The sequence below is a fragment of the Nicotiana sylvestris genome, chromosome 10, assembly GCF_000393655.2.
Source record: "Nicotiana sylvestris chromosome 10, ASM39365v2, whole genome shotgun sequence".
In the NCBI taxonomy this organism is placed as follows: domain Eukaryota; kingdom Viridiplantae; phylum Streptophyta; class Magnoliopsida; order Solanales; family Solanaceae; genus Nicotiana; species Nicotiana sylvestris.
Genome location: NC_091066.1, coordinates 27,415,964 through 27,432,064, shown reverse-complemented (window position 1 = coordinate 27,432,064; position 16,101 = coordinate 27,415,964). Strand labels below are relative to the sequence as shown.

General features: G+C 39.0%; 2 protein-coding genes and 1 non-coding gene across 3 annotated transcripts; 1 reads left to right on the top strand and 2 right to left on the bottom strand.

Annotated features, from left to right (window-relative positions):
- Positions 1-2,603: 2,603 nt before the first annotated feature.
- Positions 2,604-3,949, bottom strand: LOC138879122 (uncharacterized). The gene is made up of 4 exons (XM_070158707.1): positions 3,800-3,949; positions 2,950-3,009; positions 2,742-2,858; positions 2,604-2,696 (listed from the first exon to the last, which is right to left on the bottom strand). The coding sequence occupies exons 1-4, from the start codon at positions 3,947-3,949 to the stop codon at positions 2,604-2,606; spliced, it is 420 nt and encodes a 139-aa protein (XP_070014808.1).
- A 5,873-nt stretch (positions 3,950-9,822) lies between these two features.
- On the bottom strand, positions 9,823-9,929 carry LOC138880568 (small nucleolar RNA R71). The gene has a single exon (XR_011403302.1). It is a non-coding gene; the product is annotated as a small nucleolar RNA R71 (small nucleolar RNA).
- A 4,378-nt stretch (positions 9,930-14,307) lies between these two features.
- On the top strand, positions 14,308-14,778 carry LOC104217100 (uncharacterized). Its single transcript, XM_009767254.2, has one exon. The coding sequence runs from the start codon at positions 14,308-14,310 to the stop codon at positions 14,776-14,778; it is 471 nt and encodes a 156-aa protein (XP_009765556.2).
- Positions 14,779-16,101: the final 1,323 nt, after the last annotated feature.

Here is a 16,101-nt window from a genome sequence, read left to right as displayed (position 1 = left end):
GTCCCAAAATAAACATGCAAGGGGATCTCCCGTGAAATCGTCCCGCAGTCCCAAAGTAAGCACACAACAGTCTCAAGAAAGAATTTACAGTTCTATTCGAGAATTAAACAGAAAATTCTACTCTAAACATGCTGCACAGAGTACAAGTAAGCAGTTGAAACAGGTAAGACAATTAAATCACATAAGCATGCTTTTTCCTAAACTAAACAAGAGGCTTCAAGTACAATTATTGCTCAACAACAACAACAACATACCTAGTAAAATCCTACTAGTGGAGTCTGGGGAGAGTAGAGTGTACGCAGACCTTACCCCCTACCCCGAAAAGGGCAAAGAGGTTGTTTCTAGGAGACTCTCGGCTCAACAGGAGAGGCAATAATATCATAAAAGAAATAAGAGAAAAGACCTGTAACAACAAAAGATACCAGAAAGAAAATAACCACAGCAAATAAGTGAAATGACAATAACACAAAACTATGCAAAATAACAATGTGAATACAACAAAGACCGCTAACAAACCTAAATGAAACTCTATCCGACTACCCAGTACAAAGAGGGAAGAACTCTCGACTACCCCTAGCCTACCACCCTAATGCTCGACCTCCACATGTTCCTATCAAGAGCCATGTCCTCGGAAATCTGAAGCCGCGACATGTCCTGCCTGATCACCTCGCCCCAATACTTTTTAGTCCGTCCTATGCCTTTTCTCGTACCTGCCAAAGTCAACCGCTCACACCTCCTAATTAGTGCATCTAGGCTTCTCCTCCTCACATGTCCAAACTATCTAAGCCGCGCTTCCCGCATCTTGTCGTCCACGGGAGCCACGCCCACCCTCTCCCGAATATCTTTATTACGAATCTTATCCAGCCTAGTGTGCCCACACATCCATCTCAACATCCTCATTTCTGCTACTTTCATCTTCTGGATATGTGAATTCTTGATTGGCCAACACTCAGCTCCATAAAACATGGTTGGTCTAACCACTTAATGAAAATATAGATATTTACTTAATGAAAATGGGGTTTTTCAACGATTAGCACGTGTACGTACTCGTTACCTCACGTACACGGCACTCATATAACAACAATACTAAATCCTAAGGGGAGTTTTCCCCACACAAGGTTAGGCAGGCCACTTACCTCGAACTAGCTCAAAATCAATCTGAAACCATGCTCTTGCCACGAGTATCCAACTCCGAATGGCCCAAATCTAATCAAATAAACTTTATAATGTAAATATAACTAAAAGCAACGAATTTAGCTAAAGGAATCGAAGCTAAGGTAAGAAAATAAAAAAAAGCCCAAAAATCCTCCTCGGGCCCACGTCTCAGAATCGGGTAAAAATCACAAATTATGAACACTCATTCACTCACGAGTCTAACCATACCAAAACCTCAATCAAAACCCAAAAACTTGGTTGGGGAACTTTTCCTCAATTCTCCTAATTTTTCACCCCAAATCCGAAATTAAATGACAAAACTAAGATTAGATTGATGGAATACAACTAGAAAGGGATAAGGAATCATTACCCACTGATTTCCTCTTCAAAATCCTCCCAAAATAGCCTTACCCCGAGCTCCAAATTTGATTTTCCAAGCTATGAACTCAAACCCTCAATTTTTATATTTCTGCCCAGCGATTTCCGCTTCTATGATCATGGGACCACACCTGCGGTCCCGCTTCTGCGGCTGGGGACTCGCACTTGCAAGATTTCATTGAACGGCCAGAACCGCACCTACACTCCATTCTCCCCAGATGCGGTCCGCTTCTGCGGCCCTATAACCGCATCTGCGATCACTGGCCAATAGGACCCAAACTCGCATCTGCGGGCCGCACCTACGGGCTCCTCACTGCAGGTGCGAAAATACTAGAAGCGGCACCTCAAAAAATAACCTAAGTCCAAATCCAATCCGTTAAGCATCCGAAACTCACCCGAGGCCCCCGTGACCTCAATCAAATATGTCAACCAATCCTAAAACATCATACGAACTTAGTCCAACCCTCAAATTACACCAAACAACGCTAAAACCACGAATCACCCTCCAATCCAAACCTAAAGAACTTGAAACATCAAGAATCCTACAACCGATGCTGAAACCAACCAAACCAAGTCTGATTGACCCCAAATTTTGCACACAAGTCACATTCAACACCACAGAGCTATTCCAACTTTCGGAATCAGATTCCGACCCCGACATCAAAATCTCACTATCGATCCGGAAACTTCAAAAATTCAACTTTCGGCATTTCAAGCCTAAACGGACCTCCAAAACACAATCCGAACACTTCCCTAAGCCCAAAATCACCCAACGGAGCTAGGGCTGCTTATCGGGCGGATTGGGTGGTTATTTACTCTTAACGGTTTGGCTTATCGGTTTTTAAATCTATTAATCCGCTAGCCACCCGATAAGATATCGGGCGGATTGGTATCGATTTAGCTCTGATCGGGCGGTTTATCGGCCTAATTCAATCTGTATTGCACATGACGCTCTTTGGGTTCAAAGTAGACTACATTCCACTCTATAGAATACAATAGATGAGTCCATTACATCCCAAAGCAGACTACATTACAGATAGTCCAGAATACATGTCTTTACGACTTCGAGTTTAAAAGTCCAGAATACATGTGTCTTTGAGTTTAAAAGTCTTCTTGTAGAACTCATTGTACTCCTCTTTACTTACTTCCTTAGGACTTCGAAACTGGAAAAGGAAAGACAGTAACTCATTATATCAGTAAGAACAAACTTTTGAAGCATAGCAGTAGGAGATAGTAATCTGGAGACTAAACCATATTGGTTGAGTCTCATTTGTAAGCTCCCAGTCCCAATATTTCTCCACAATTTTTTTGGTCTCCTTTTTCTGCTGCAGAAAGTTGGAAATTTCATCAGAAATGGAAAAAGACAACAGCAGAATCAACAAAGCTACCCCCAAAATATGTACTACTCCTAGCTACCTCTGTTGTCGCATCTTCTCCTTCCTTCTTGGCTTCTGTCGGATCCTCATCAACTTCAACCTGTAAAGAGACAATATCATGGAACCACAAGGCGATAAGGAGTTATATCTAGCTTATATAACGTGGAACATCAAAAATGTAAAACCCCAAGCATGTTTTGTGGTTGTAGATAGAAACAAGTGAATTTAGGCATTAGGGTTTCTAAATGTGTAATAGTAAATTAGTAATAGAGAATAGAGATAGAGTACTGGAAATGGAAGAAGGGTTTTTGATTATTTAATATATATATATATTCTTAACGGGTTAACAGATTATTCGTTAAGAAAAATGAATAATCCGCCCTAAATCAATAAGCCGTTAATAAAAAAAATTCAATCCATTCCCTGTCCATTAAACCGTTAACCCGATACCAATAAGCCATTAAGCTTCGATTTCGGTTTGATTTTCGATTTCGGTTCGGTTTTAAACCACCCTAAACGGAGCTAACAGAATCGACGGAATTCCATTCCGAGACTGTCTTCACACAGCTCCGACTACGGTCCAAATTCTAAAGCTTAAGCTCTCTTTAGGGACTAAGTGTCCCAAAACACTTCGAAACTCAAAACGAATCCTCCCGACAACTCACAATAGTAGAAACAAACACAGGGAAAGCAGTTAATAGGGGAATCGAGGCGTTAATTCTTAAAACGACCGACCGAGTCGTTATATCCTCTCCCTCTTAAAATATTCGTTCGTCCTCGAACGAGCATAGAGACATACCTGAAGTAGTGAAAAAATGAGGGTAACGGCTGCGCATATCCTGCTCGGTCTCCCAGGTCGCCTCCTCGATCAGCTGACCCCGCCACTGAACCTCCACTGATGCAATGTTCTTTGACCTCAGCTTCCGAACTTGCATGTCCAATATAGCCACTAGCTCCTCAACATAAGATAGATCCTTGCCCAACTGGACTGAACTGAAATCCAACACGTGTGACGGATCACCGTGGTACTGCCGGAGCATCGAACATGAAATACCGGATGAACTCCTGCCAAGCTGGGAGGTAAGGCAAACTCATAAGCAACATCCCCAACACGTCGCAATACCTCAAAAGGAAACCTCGGACTCAATTTCCCTTTATTCCCAAAAATCATAACGCCTTTCATAGGCGAAACCCGAAGCAAGACCCGCTCTCCAACCATATAGGAAACATCACGAACCTTCCAGTTCGCATAACTCTTCTGTTTGGACTGGGCTGTATGGAGTCTATCCTGAATCACCTTAACCTTCTCTAAGGCATCCTGAACTAAGTCTGTGCCCAATAATCTAGCCTCACCCGGCTCAAACCAACCCACCGGGGATCTACACCACCTACCATACAAAGCCTCAAACGGTGCCATCTGAATACTGGACTGATAACTATTGTTTAGGCAAACTCCGCCAGTGGCAAGAACTGATCCCAAGAACCTCCAAACTCCATCACACACGCACAAAGCATATCCTCAAGAATCTGAATAGTGCGCTCGAACTGTCCGTCTATCTAGGGTTGAAATGCTGAGCTCAACTCCACTCGAGTACCCAACTCATGTTATACGGGTCTCCAGACCCGTGATGTGAACTGTGTACCTCTATCTGAAATGATGGAAACTGGAATACCATAAAGACAAACAATCTCCCGGATATAAATCTCCACCAATTGCTCCGAAGAATAGGTAGTACAGACAGGAATAAAATGTGCAGACTTGGTCAGCAATCCGCAATCACCCAAATGGCATCAGACTTCCTCAAACTCCGTAGGAGTCCAACTACGAAGTCCATGGTGATCTGCTCCCACTTCCACTCCGGAATCTCTATCTGCTGAAGCAAACCACCCGGCCTCCGGGGCTCATACTTTACCTGCTGACAATTGAGGCACCGAGCTACAAACCCAACTATATCTTTCTTCATTCTCCTCCACCATTAGTGTTGTCTCAAGTTCTGGTACATTTTCGCGGCACCCGGATGGATGGAATACCGCGAACTATGGGCCTCCTCTAGAATCAACTCCTGAAGCCCATCAACATTGGGTACACATATCCGACCTTGCATCCTCAATACCCCGTCATCACCAATAGTCACATCTCTGCGTCATCGTGCAAAACCTTGTCCTTGAGGACGAGCAAATGAGGGTCATCATACTGACTCTCTGATACGATCAAATAAGGAAGACCGAGAAATCACACAAGCTAGAACCCGACTAAGCTCCGAAATATTCAATCTCACAAACTAGCTGGCTAAGGCCTGAACATCCATCGCTATGGGCCTCTCCGCTGCTGGTAAATAGGCCAATCTCCCCAAACTCTTCGCCCGGTGACTCAAAGCATCGGCCACCATATTGGCCTTGCCCGGGTGATACAAGATAGTGATATCATAGTTCTTCAGCAGCTCTAACCACCTCCTCTGGCGCAAATTAAGATCCTTCTACTTGAATAGATGCTGCAAACTCTGGTGATCAATATAAATCTCACAAGGAACACCACACAAATAATGACGCTAGATCTTCAAGGCGTGAACAATAGCAGCTAACTCGAGATCATGGACATGATAATTCTTCTTATGTACTTTCAACTGTCTGGACGCGTAGGCAATCACCTTACCGTTCTGCATCAATACCGCTCCAATGCCAATCCTCGAGGCATCACAATAGACAGTATAAGACCCCGAAGTTGTAGGCAATATCAATATTGTGGTTGTAGTCAAAGCTGTCTTGAGCTTCTAGAAGCTCTTCTCACACTCTTCCGTCCACTGAAATGGAGCACCCTTCTGGGTCAGCCTGGTCATAGGTGCTGCAATAGATGAAACCCCTCAACAAATCGATGGTAATAACCTGCCAAGCCAAGAAAACTACGGATCTCTATAGCTGAGGATGGTCTGGGCCAGCTCTGCACTGCTTCCACTTTCTTCGGATCCACCTTGATCCCTTCACTTGATACCACGTGACCCAAGAATGCCACCGAATCTAACCAAAACTCACATTTCGAGAACTTTGCTTATAATTTCTTTTCTCTCAAAGTCTAAAGAACTGTCCTCAGGTGCTGCTCACGATCTTCCCGACTCCGGGAGTATACCAGAATACTATCAATAAAGACAATAACGAGCGAGTCAAGATATGGTCGGAACATGTTGTGCATCAAATGCATAAAGGTTGCTGGGGCATTGGTCAGCCCAAATGACATAACAGGAACTCGTAATGACCACACCGAGTCCTGAAAGCAATCTTCGGGATATCTGACTCCCGAATCTTCAACTGATGATAACCCGAATGCAAGTCACTCTTAGAAAACACTTGAGCACCCTGTAACTGGTCAAACAAATCATCAATACGAGGCAAAGGATATCAGTCCTTCACTATAACTTTGTTCAACTGGCGATAATCAATGCGCATACGCATAGAACCATCATATTTCTCACAAACAAGACAGGACCACCCCAAGGTGATACACTAGGCCGAATAAAAACCTTATCAAGCAATTCCTGTAACTGATCTTTCAACTCCTTCAACTAAGGAGGGGTCACACGATACAGAGGAATAGAAATAGGTTGAGTGCCCGACAACAAATCAATGCCGAAATCAATATCTCTGTCGGGTGGCATACCTGGAAGATCGGCTGGAAACACATCAGTGAAATCCTATACTACTGGGACTGAATCAACTATGGGGGTATCAATACTGACATCTCTCACATAGGCTAGATACGCGTCACACCCCTTCTTAACCATTCGCTAAGCCTTAATGAAAGAAATAACTCTATTGGGAGTGTGATCTAAGGTACCCATCCACTCTACTCCGGTACAACTGGCATAGCCAGCGTCAAGGTTTTGGCGTGACAATCAAGAATAGCATAATGGGGCGACAACCAGTCCATGCCCAAGATAACATCAAAATCTACCATGCTGAGCAATAATAAATCGGCTCTGGTCGCAAAACCACTAAGAGCAACCAAACATGACCGATAAACGCGGTCCATAACAAGAAAATCTCTCATATGAGTAGAAACATAAACAGGGGAACTCAAAGAATCCCGAGATACGCCCAAATGCGGGGCAAAATAAGAGGACGCATAGAATAAGTAGAGCATGGATCGAATAAAACTGATACATCTCTATGACAAACTAGAACAATACCTGTGATGACAGAATCAGAGGCGACAACCTCGGTACGGGCAGGAAGGGCATAATATCTGGTTTGGCCTCCCCTTTTAAGGCAACCTCTACCTCCCTCACCTCCACCTCTAGTTGGCTGGGCAAGTGGGGCAGCAACTGGTGCTGTGATCATAGACTGGGAACTCTGCGGAGCACGCTGTGGCTGAGAAGTCTGTGGAGGTGCACCCCTCCTAAGTCTGAGGCAATCCCTCACCATATGGCGTGTGTCGCCACACTCAAAACAAGCTCTGAGAGGATGTGGCGGCTGTGACTGACTCAGACCAGGTGATGACTATAAAATATTCATATATTATATACTTAAAAATAAATTATTTTAAATTATATATATATATATATATATATATATATAATATGTTCAATTATCTGTATTTTCTAATAGTATTTTGCAGGACATAAAAATATCATGATAAAGCAAATAAAGGAATAAAAGAGAAGCACGAGGCATCATGGCAATAGAAGCACGACGCATCATGGCAATAGAAGCATGACGCATCATGGCAAAAGAACCACGAGGCATCGTGGCACCTTATGAGATTTGATTTCTATAAATAGGATGTTTGTGTTGAAAGGGGGGAGCTATCATACGTGCCTAATTAGCAAACTTTTCTCTAGCTTTGGTCTTTACTTCTCTCTTTATCTATTTTATTTTATCTTGTAGTCTTTGAATTTTCTTAAGAGTGTTGATAGTATTTTTAAGAATTTCTTTCTTTGTGAGATTTAAATACTCCATAATGGAGTAATCTCTTTTGTTGGGATAGTTGATGAAGCTCGATAGCGTTATAATATTAATCTCAATTTTACTACATGATTGACCTGAAACTTTTTAATTATATTTCTATATTGTGCTGGAATATTAGTTTAATTAATTATTATCACTTCTATCTATTTATTCTCCAAAGTTAGTTGTATGTCAATTTTGTAATTCTCACAAAGCAAAATTAATATACGATAACTATTGGGTAAAATAATAGAGTGAGAGTAATTCTTTTTAAGCTATCATTCCAAGTCCGTAATCTTGCTTACTTCCATTTTAATTCTCACGGAGGAGTTGTAGTTGGCAAGATTATTGATTTTTAGTAAAAATTAATCGCAAGAGGTTTTTGCTATCTTTTAGCACAATTCAGGCAAGAAAATTATTTCAGTTTAATCGTCACGAGTCATATATCAATTGATTTACATAATCTCGCGGAGTGTTATTAATTAATTATTTCTTAGTGAGCAAAATATAATTGTATTAGCAATAAACAGTTATTCCTAAGAGAAATACATATAGAAGCTAAAATTTTATGATTATCACGCTATCGAGTGAATTCAATGATTCCCAACTCTTTTTAAATATAAATCTTCCGAAAGTTATTTTGTTTCAACTTAAGCAATTTAAATTTTCAACAAACAAAACTTCATCAATCTGATTCTCTCAAATAGTAGTAAGAATATTATAAGTTTGTAGCTAGATTCTCCAATCTTTGTGGGACGATATCATAAACTATACTAGAATTTGACAAAGTACGAGTAGCAAAATCTTATACGCATTGGCCTCATTAAATTTTTGGCGCCGTTGTCGGGGATTGGCACAAGTCTACTTCAGACTAAATATTCTGTTACTAATTTGGGAACTTAGTATTAGTATTATTATCTTTGATATCAATATTTACTAAATATTTCTACTATTACTTTTACTATTACAAGTACTAACATCTTATACAAGTGTTATTATCATTTATCCTTCTTATCATCATTATAACATAGCGGTCACTATTATTAATACTAGTACTACTTGTAACTATAAACTATATTAGTATTATATTATTATTTTCCATCGTTAGTTACTGTAACTACTAACTGATTTCGTTACCATTTTTTTTCATAACATCTATTGCTAATTAGTACTAATATAATTACTATTATCATATACTACTACTACTATTAATAATAATAATAATAACAACAACAACAACAACATTATCATACTACTATTTTTATCTGATCGCTTATTATTTTTGTCATCTTTGTAATCTTTGTTGTCCTTGTTATTCATCACTTTCTTTTAATTATTTTCTTCTAAGTACTACTACTAACACCACTTTAGGAGTTAAGTTCAGTTTTTTTTTTTAGAATTTTGAGTAGGTTATGACCTGCTCTTCTATAAAAGAGTTGGTCAATTACGATCCTGAAATTGAAAGATCTTTTCAATTGCGCAGGAAAGGACAAGCATTATCTTCCCAAAGCATAGCTTGTGAAGAAGGTATGGAGAATCAGGAAGTAGAAAATATCAACCCACGCGAAGTACCACCACCAGTCCAAATAGAGGATCAATTTGATGAAGTGGCGCCAAGGCCAACAAACAGTGACCTGACCGCTTCAACTGTGAATTTAGTGTCAGAAAACCTCCAGTGACAGCCAACAACTTTGAAATCAGGACTGACTTGATTCAAACAATTCAACAGTCTTGCATCTTTACTGGAGACGCAAGTGAAGATCAACACAGTCATTTAATTGACTTTTTGGAACTTGTTGAAATAGCTAAGTATAATGGAGTACCTCCTGAAGCTATCAAGTTAAGGCTATTTCCTTTCTCTTTAAAAGGAGATGTCAAGACTTGGTTGCGAAGTTTGCCACAAGGTTCCATTACCACATGGGATCAAATGACTCAGAAATTTTTAAACAAATATTTTTCCAATGCTAAAACCACAAAGTTAAGACAAGACATATCTAATTTCTTGCAGACTGACACAAAGTCAGTTTATCAAGCTTGGGAAAGGTTAAAAACAATGTTAAGAAAATGTCCACACCACGACATTCCTGAACATATGCAATTGTATTTTTTTATCACGGGCTAAAACCCTCTTCTAGAAATGTGATAGATGCAGTTGCAGGAGGTTCAGTAATGGGAAAAACAACAGAGGAAGTGTTGCAATTGTTGAATGAAATTTCTGAGAATGCCATCTGATAACTGTGATTTCTACATGTTTTATACTCATTCTTACCTAAGCTTTGTGCATTAACTGCCATAAATTAGTCCCAAAATGCTTACAAGTTGCGCTTGATTGCAAGTTTGAGCGACAAGATGACAAATACTAAAAATCGGCTCAAAAAGGAGTGAAATCTACCAAGTGTCAAAAGATAACAAAATGGGGGAACAAAATGACCTGTGCGGTTCGCACTGTTTTGTCATGCGGCCGCACAGGAGAGTTCAGAGGCTGGGCATTTGCAAGGTCAACCTGCGCGGTCCGCACTGTTTTGCCACGCGGCCGCACAGGAAAGTTCAGAGGCCATGCCATTTTGTAAGTCAAGCTGCGCGGTCCGCGCCCCTTTCCGTGCGGTCCGCGCCTCTTTCCGTGCGGTCCGCGCCCCTTTTCATGCGGTCCGCGCCTAAGAGTGTCAGAGACTCAATCATTCAAGGCAAAAACCCACGCGGCCGCACACCTAATCAGTGCGGTCCGCGTGGATGAAGTTCACGCGGCCGCGCGTCACTTTTGTGCGGTCCGCGTCCCCAGTGCCAGAAGCAAGATATGAAGACCCAAAACCCTCCGCGGCCGCACGTCATTTGTGCGCGGTCCGCGCCAGACCCTCAGGGGTATTTTTGTCCGGTTTTTTCTGTGTAGTATAAATAGAACATTTTACTTTTTAGGAGCAGTTTTTCTTTAGTTCTGTTTTTGGGCGGATAGCAGCTGAGCTCGTGAGACTCATATTTTGGCCTATCTTGGGCATTTTTAGCTTAGTTTTCATCATAGATTATTGTAGTTTAACATTAGCAATTAATTAATATGGTTGTTTCATCTTCTATTTCTTCAATTTCTGTTTCTATTATGGCTAGCTAAACCCATTAGCTAGGGTTGTGGCTCAACCCTAGTGTGGGTAATTAATGGGTGTGATTGTTTAGTGCATCAATGATGTTGGGTATTTGTTATTTGGATTAATCTTATATTTTCATTAAGATTTGGTGGTTGAAAACACTAAGTCTAGCTTAGTGAGTCTTGACTCCTCTTGAGAAAGAGAGTCTATGACCCCAAGATTAATTCCAACAAGGAATTGGGATGGACCCATGAGAATGGTAGTCCCAATTAACGGGTTAAACCTCGAGAGAGTAATTACCCAATTTGAACCATAAGTTGCTTGGGCAAATTGGCCTACCCAATTGGTCTCGAGAGAGTCAATTGGGCAAAATCACTCTCTCTACCGAGAGGTGTGAGAGTGGGTGCAAAAGTGCAACGGTTATAGCATAAGTCCCATATTCATCATTCTTGCATTAGGAATCTCTACCCGTTAGTTGACCACCTAGGTACATGCCACGACCCTAGTGCCTTTCTCTATATTGCATATAACTTAGAATTAATATCTTAGCATAACTTAGCTTTAAATTTGTAGTTGATATATTGAGTTGATAATCAAAAGAAAACCAAAAATGTTAGAAGATCAATTAGGAGCTAAAACATAGTCCTAGACCATACAAACACTCAACTCCAAATTGAAGCTCCCTGTGAAAAATTGACCCCGATACCGCTATTGGGTAAAAGTATTAGCGCCTACTCTTCCTTAGGTTGAGTCTGCTGCGATCACCATCCAATGGCCATCTGAGTGTATAATTATCAAGAAGGTCGCTATAGTAAATCAGGTTGATGCTTTAAATACACTAACACAATAAATTGTTTCTTTGGCATAAAAATTTGAAACTTTTCAGGTGAATACACAACAACCAAGTCAATCTGAGGCTTGTGACATGTGTGGAGGAAATCATCAAAACCATGAATGTCAAGCAACCAATCACAATGATAAACATGTCAATGTCATCGGTGACAAGCAGTATCCTTTTGGAAGTCCAAGGGCACAGAAACATCCAGGATTTCAATGGAGCAATCCAAATGGTGCAGAGAACTCTCAAAGCTTCCAGAAGCAACAAATACAGGGTCCACCCGGACACCAGAATCCAAACCATGGTCAATCAAACTTTAAACCTTATCAACAAGCAGGGCCCTATCAGCAAAGGCCTCAACAAGCTCATTGAAGTCTTGATGATCTTCTATATAAGTATATTAAGGTCACTGATGAAAAGATGGAGAGCCAAAATTCATCCCTCAAAAATCTGAAAATACAGTTGAGCCAATTGACAGCTCTTGTTTCAGAAAAGATTCAAGGTCCATTACCAAGCAATACAGAGAAAAACCCAAAAGAGCACCTTAAGGCCATCACCTTACAATCAGGTAAGGAGCTTGATGAACCCTATGCAGACCAGTCAGAACAACAGGTAAACAACGGTAAGAATGTTGAAATACCCTCTGAACCATCTCAAAAAAATGAAGTCAAAAAAAAAAAAAAAAAATATTGAAAAATTGACTCCTCTCCCTGTGAATATTCCCTTTCCATAAAAAATGAAAAGAGAAAAGCTTGACAACCAATTTGCAAAAATTTTGGAGATTTTAAAACAAATTCACATCAATATTCCTTTTACTGATGCTTTGTTACAAATGCCTTCATATGCCAAATTTTTAAAGGAAATTTTGTCAAGTAAAAGAAAATTAGAAGAAGTTTCTGTGGTAATGCTTATGAAAAAATGCAGTGCTATACTTCAAAATAAGCTACCACAAAAACTTGGTGATCCAGGCAGTTTTACAATTCCATGCACTTTGGGAGGAGTATATTTTGAAAAAACACTTTGTGATTCTGGAGCTTCAATAAATTTAATGTCATTTTCTATCTTTAAAAAGTTAGATCTTGGTGAAATAAAAGACACAAGTGTTTCTCTTCAGTTTGCAGATCAAAATACTAAGAAACCTAAGGGAATAATTGAAAATGTACTCGTAAGAGTAGATAAGTTTATTTTCCCTGTAGATTTTATAGTACTTGAAATGAAAGAATGTCCTAATGAACCAATAATTTTAGGTAGACCATTTCTTTCTACAGGAAGAACAATTATAGATGTTCATCAAGGACAATTAATTTTAAGAGTTGATGAAGAAAGAGTCATATTTGATATGCAAAAGATACTAAGATATTCAGGAGATGAAACATCATCTTCATGTTTTTCAATTGACATGATTAGTTATCTTATAGATGAATTCAAAGATGATCAATTACTTCCAGATTCAATGGAAAGATGCTTGATCAAATCAGACACCATACAAGACGATGATCCCACCATCAGAAAAGAAGCTGAAATATTGGACAAAGATTCAGAAGAAGAGATGAAATCCGAAAAAGTTCAATAAAAAATTGAACTCAAAACTCTCCCTTCTCATTTGAAATATGTTTATCTTGAGCAAGAATTATTTCCAGTAATTATTTCATCTTCTCTTACTGCAGAACAAGAAAATAGTTTGATTAAAGTATTGAAAGCACACGAAGGAGCCTTGGGGTGGACTGTAGAAGATATTAAAGGGATTAGTCCAGCTATTTGTACACACAGAATCCTCATGGAGGATAGCTACAAGCCAATAGTCCGGCCGCAAAGAAGATTGAATCCAGCAATGCAGGAAGTAGTGAAAAAAGAGATCGTAAAGCTGTTGGCAGTAGATAATATCATTAGAAGGTGTGTACCTGAAGAAGAGATGAATAAAATTCTATATCACTGTCATGATAGAGCAATTGGAGGACATTATGCAGCAAATCGAACAGCTTTTAAAGTTTTAGAAGCCGAATTCTTCTGGACCACACTCTTTAAAGATGCTTGAGCATATGTAACACAATATGACAGGTGTCAGAGAACAGGTAATATCACCAAGAGAGATGAGATGCCGCTGCAATCAATACAAGTATGTGAAATATTTGATGTTTAGAGAATAGATTTTATGGGTCCTTTTCCTTCTTCTCACTCTTTTGAATATATTCTTGTGGCTGTGGATTACGTGTCAAGATGGGTTGAAGTCATCCCTACAAGAAATAATGATGCTCGTACAGTGTGTAATTTTCTTAGAAAAAATATTTTTACCAGATTTGGCACACCGCGAGCCATCATTAGTGACCAAGGAACTCATTTCATCAATAGGCAATTTTCTGTTTTACTGTCAAAATATAATGTGACTCACAAAACAGGAATACCATATCATGCTCAAACTCAAGGGCAAGTTGTGGTTTACAACCGCGAGTTAAAAAGAATTCTTGAAAAAACGGTTGGAATCTCAAGAAAAGACTGGGCTTTAAAATTAGATGATGCATTATGGGCGTAATGAACGGCTTTCAAAATGCCAATTGGAACATCTCCATATAGATTAGTCTTTGGAAAAGCTTGTCATTTGCCCGTAGAATTAGAACATAAAGCTTTTTGGGCATTGAAAGCACTGAACTTTGATTTAACCTCCGCTGGTAAAAAGCGATTTATTCAGGTTAATGAATTGGAAGAACTGAGATTGGGAGCCTATGAAAATGCTAAAAATTTTAAAGAAAAAACAAAAATATGGCATGACAAGTTGATCCGACCAAAGAGTTACAAAATTGGAGATCAGGTACTTCTTTACAATAGTCGACTCAGGTTATTCACAGGAAAATTAAAATCCAGGTGGACGGGTCCTTACAATATTATAGGTGTTACTCCGTACGAGGCAATTGAAATTCAGAAAAATGGAGGAGACAAGTTTAAGGTAAATGGTCACAGGCTAAAATTGTACTATGGAAGATATTTTGAACAACATCCATCGGTTACTTTGATAGACTGATGAATTTTGCAATTAATAAGTCGAGCTAACGATGTTAAACTCAGAACTAAGATACAAAACCCGTAGCCATTGAGGGAGAAGCAGTGGAGCCTCATAAGCCCGACATAGATTTGGATAATTAAATGCTTAATCAATTGATCTGGTCAATATCCAGGTTATTGTACAACCACAACATCTCATGAAGGCCTCTACAACAACAGAGTCACATGTGCAGGAGTAACTCCATGGTGATCGGTATGCCTAAGTAACTGGTTGATTAACCATTTAATGAATCAATTCAAAATGTTGGCACAGGTAAATTTGTTGGTTTATATTTAAACCAGAACCAAATGACTGATAAGGTCTTAAATTAGTCAGTCTATTACATATAAAAATATGTATTGTCACACACTCTTTCAAGTTTTTTCTTCTCTCTCCCTATATATATATATCCATTTTTTATTTTATTCTTAATTGTTGTTCTTATACAATATTAAAGTTTCAAAGTAAAAGTTTACATATTTTTCAACATATTTTTTTCATTTATGCCATATAACTTCCAAGTTTGTGATTTTATTTTTGTGAAGGCAAGAACGAGTATCTCCAAATTTGAGAAAGTGTTGGAATTGAGAAGCATTATGATCTCAACAGGTAGAATCAACAAAATTCTGCTAGAACTTGCCCCAAATGTCTATCAAGGCGAAATTCTAGACAACACTATTTTTAGAATGAAATTAGGCTTTCTTTGACACTTTTTTTTAGCCTATCTATTTTTCACCACAAATATTTATATTTTACCTTTTAGCACCCAACTTTGAGCCCCCCCCCCCCAAAAAAAAGAAAAAAAGAGAGGGATAAACCAACTTTTATTGATACACCATATTGGTTTACCTTACAAAATATTGATACTACTCCTTCCGGCTATTGTTGAGCAAAAATAATTATTATAGCAAGCGATGAAGGAATACTTATAGAGTAAATGTTCTATTTTACTCTTAAAAAAAAGAGGAAAACAAGGTGTATATATCTGTAAAATAAATTATTGGTTCAAGAAGCTTGAATTTAAGAAATCTATTGAGAGAAATGATGAATTAAGTGATGTTAATTATGAAATTGGAGACCGAGACCTTTAGCCCAATCTCTAGAGTTATTTTCTTGTGTTGAGTTGTACATAGTTACTTTGATAAAATAATCGGCTCTCATAATAAAGCTGGATGGAACAAAGTCACTACAAATATATCATTTTACCTTACCAACATTAAGTCTATCATTACAAGCCTGAAAAAATCCTAAAATAATTTTAGAAATTAGTGTTGATTCTACATTAGTGGAGACTGACATGAA

What these genes read in the sequence shown, in the direction of transcription:
- LOC138879122 (XM_070158707.1), bottom strand. Translation starts at nt 3,949, where the DNA reads ATGCTCCGGCAGTACCACGGTGATCCGTCACACGTGTTGGATTTCAGT. An exon ending in AGAACATTGCATCAGTGGAG is followed by an intron (nt 3,010 to 3,799) that starts GTTCAGTGGCGG and finishes GTCTCTTTACAG; the next exon opens with GTTGAAGTTGATGAGGATCC. An exon ending in GAGAAGATGCGACAACAGAG is followed by an intron (nt 2,859 to 2,949) that starts GTAGCTAGGAGT and finishes AACTTTCTGCAG; the next exon opens with CAGAAAAAGGAGACCAAAAA.
- LOC104217100 (XM_009767254.2), top strand. Translation starts at nt 14,308, where the DNA reads ATGCCAATTGGAACATCTCCATATAGATTAGTCTTTGGAAAAGCTTGT.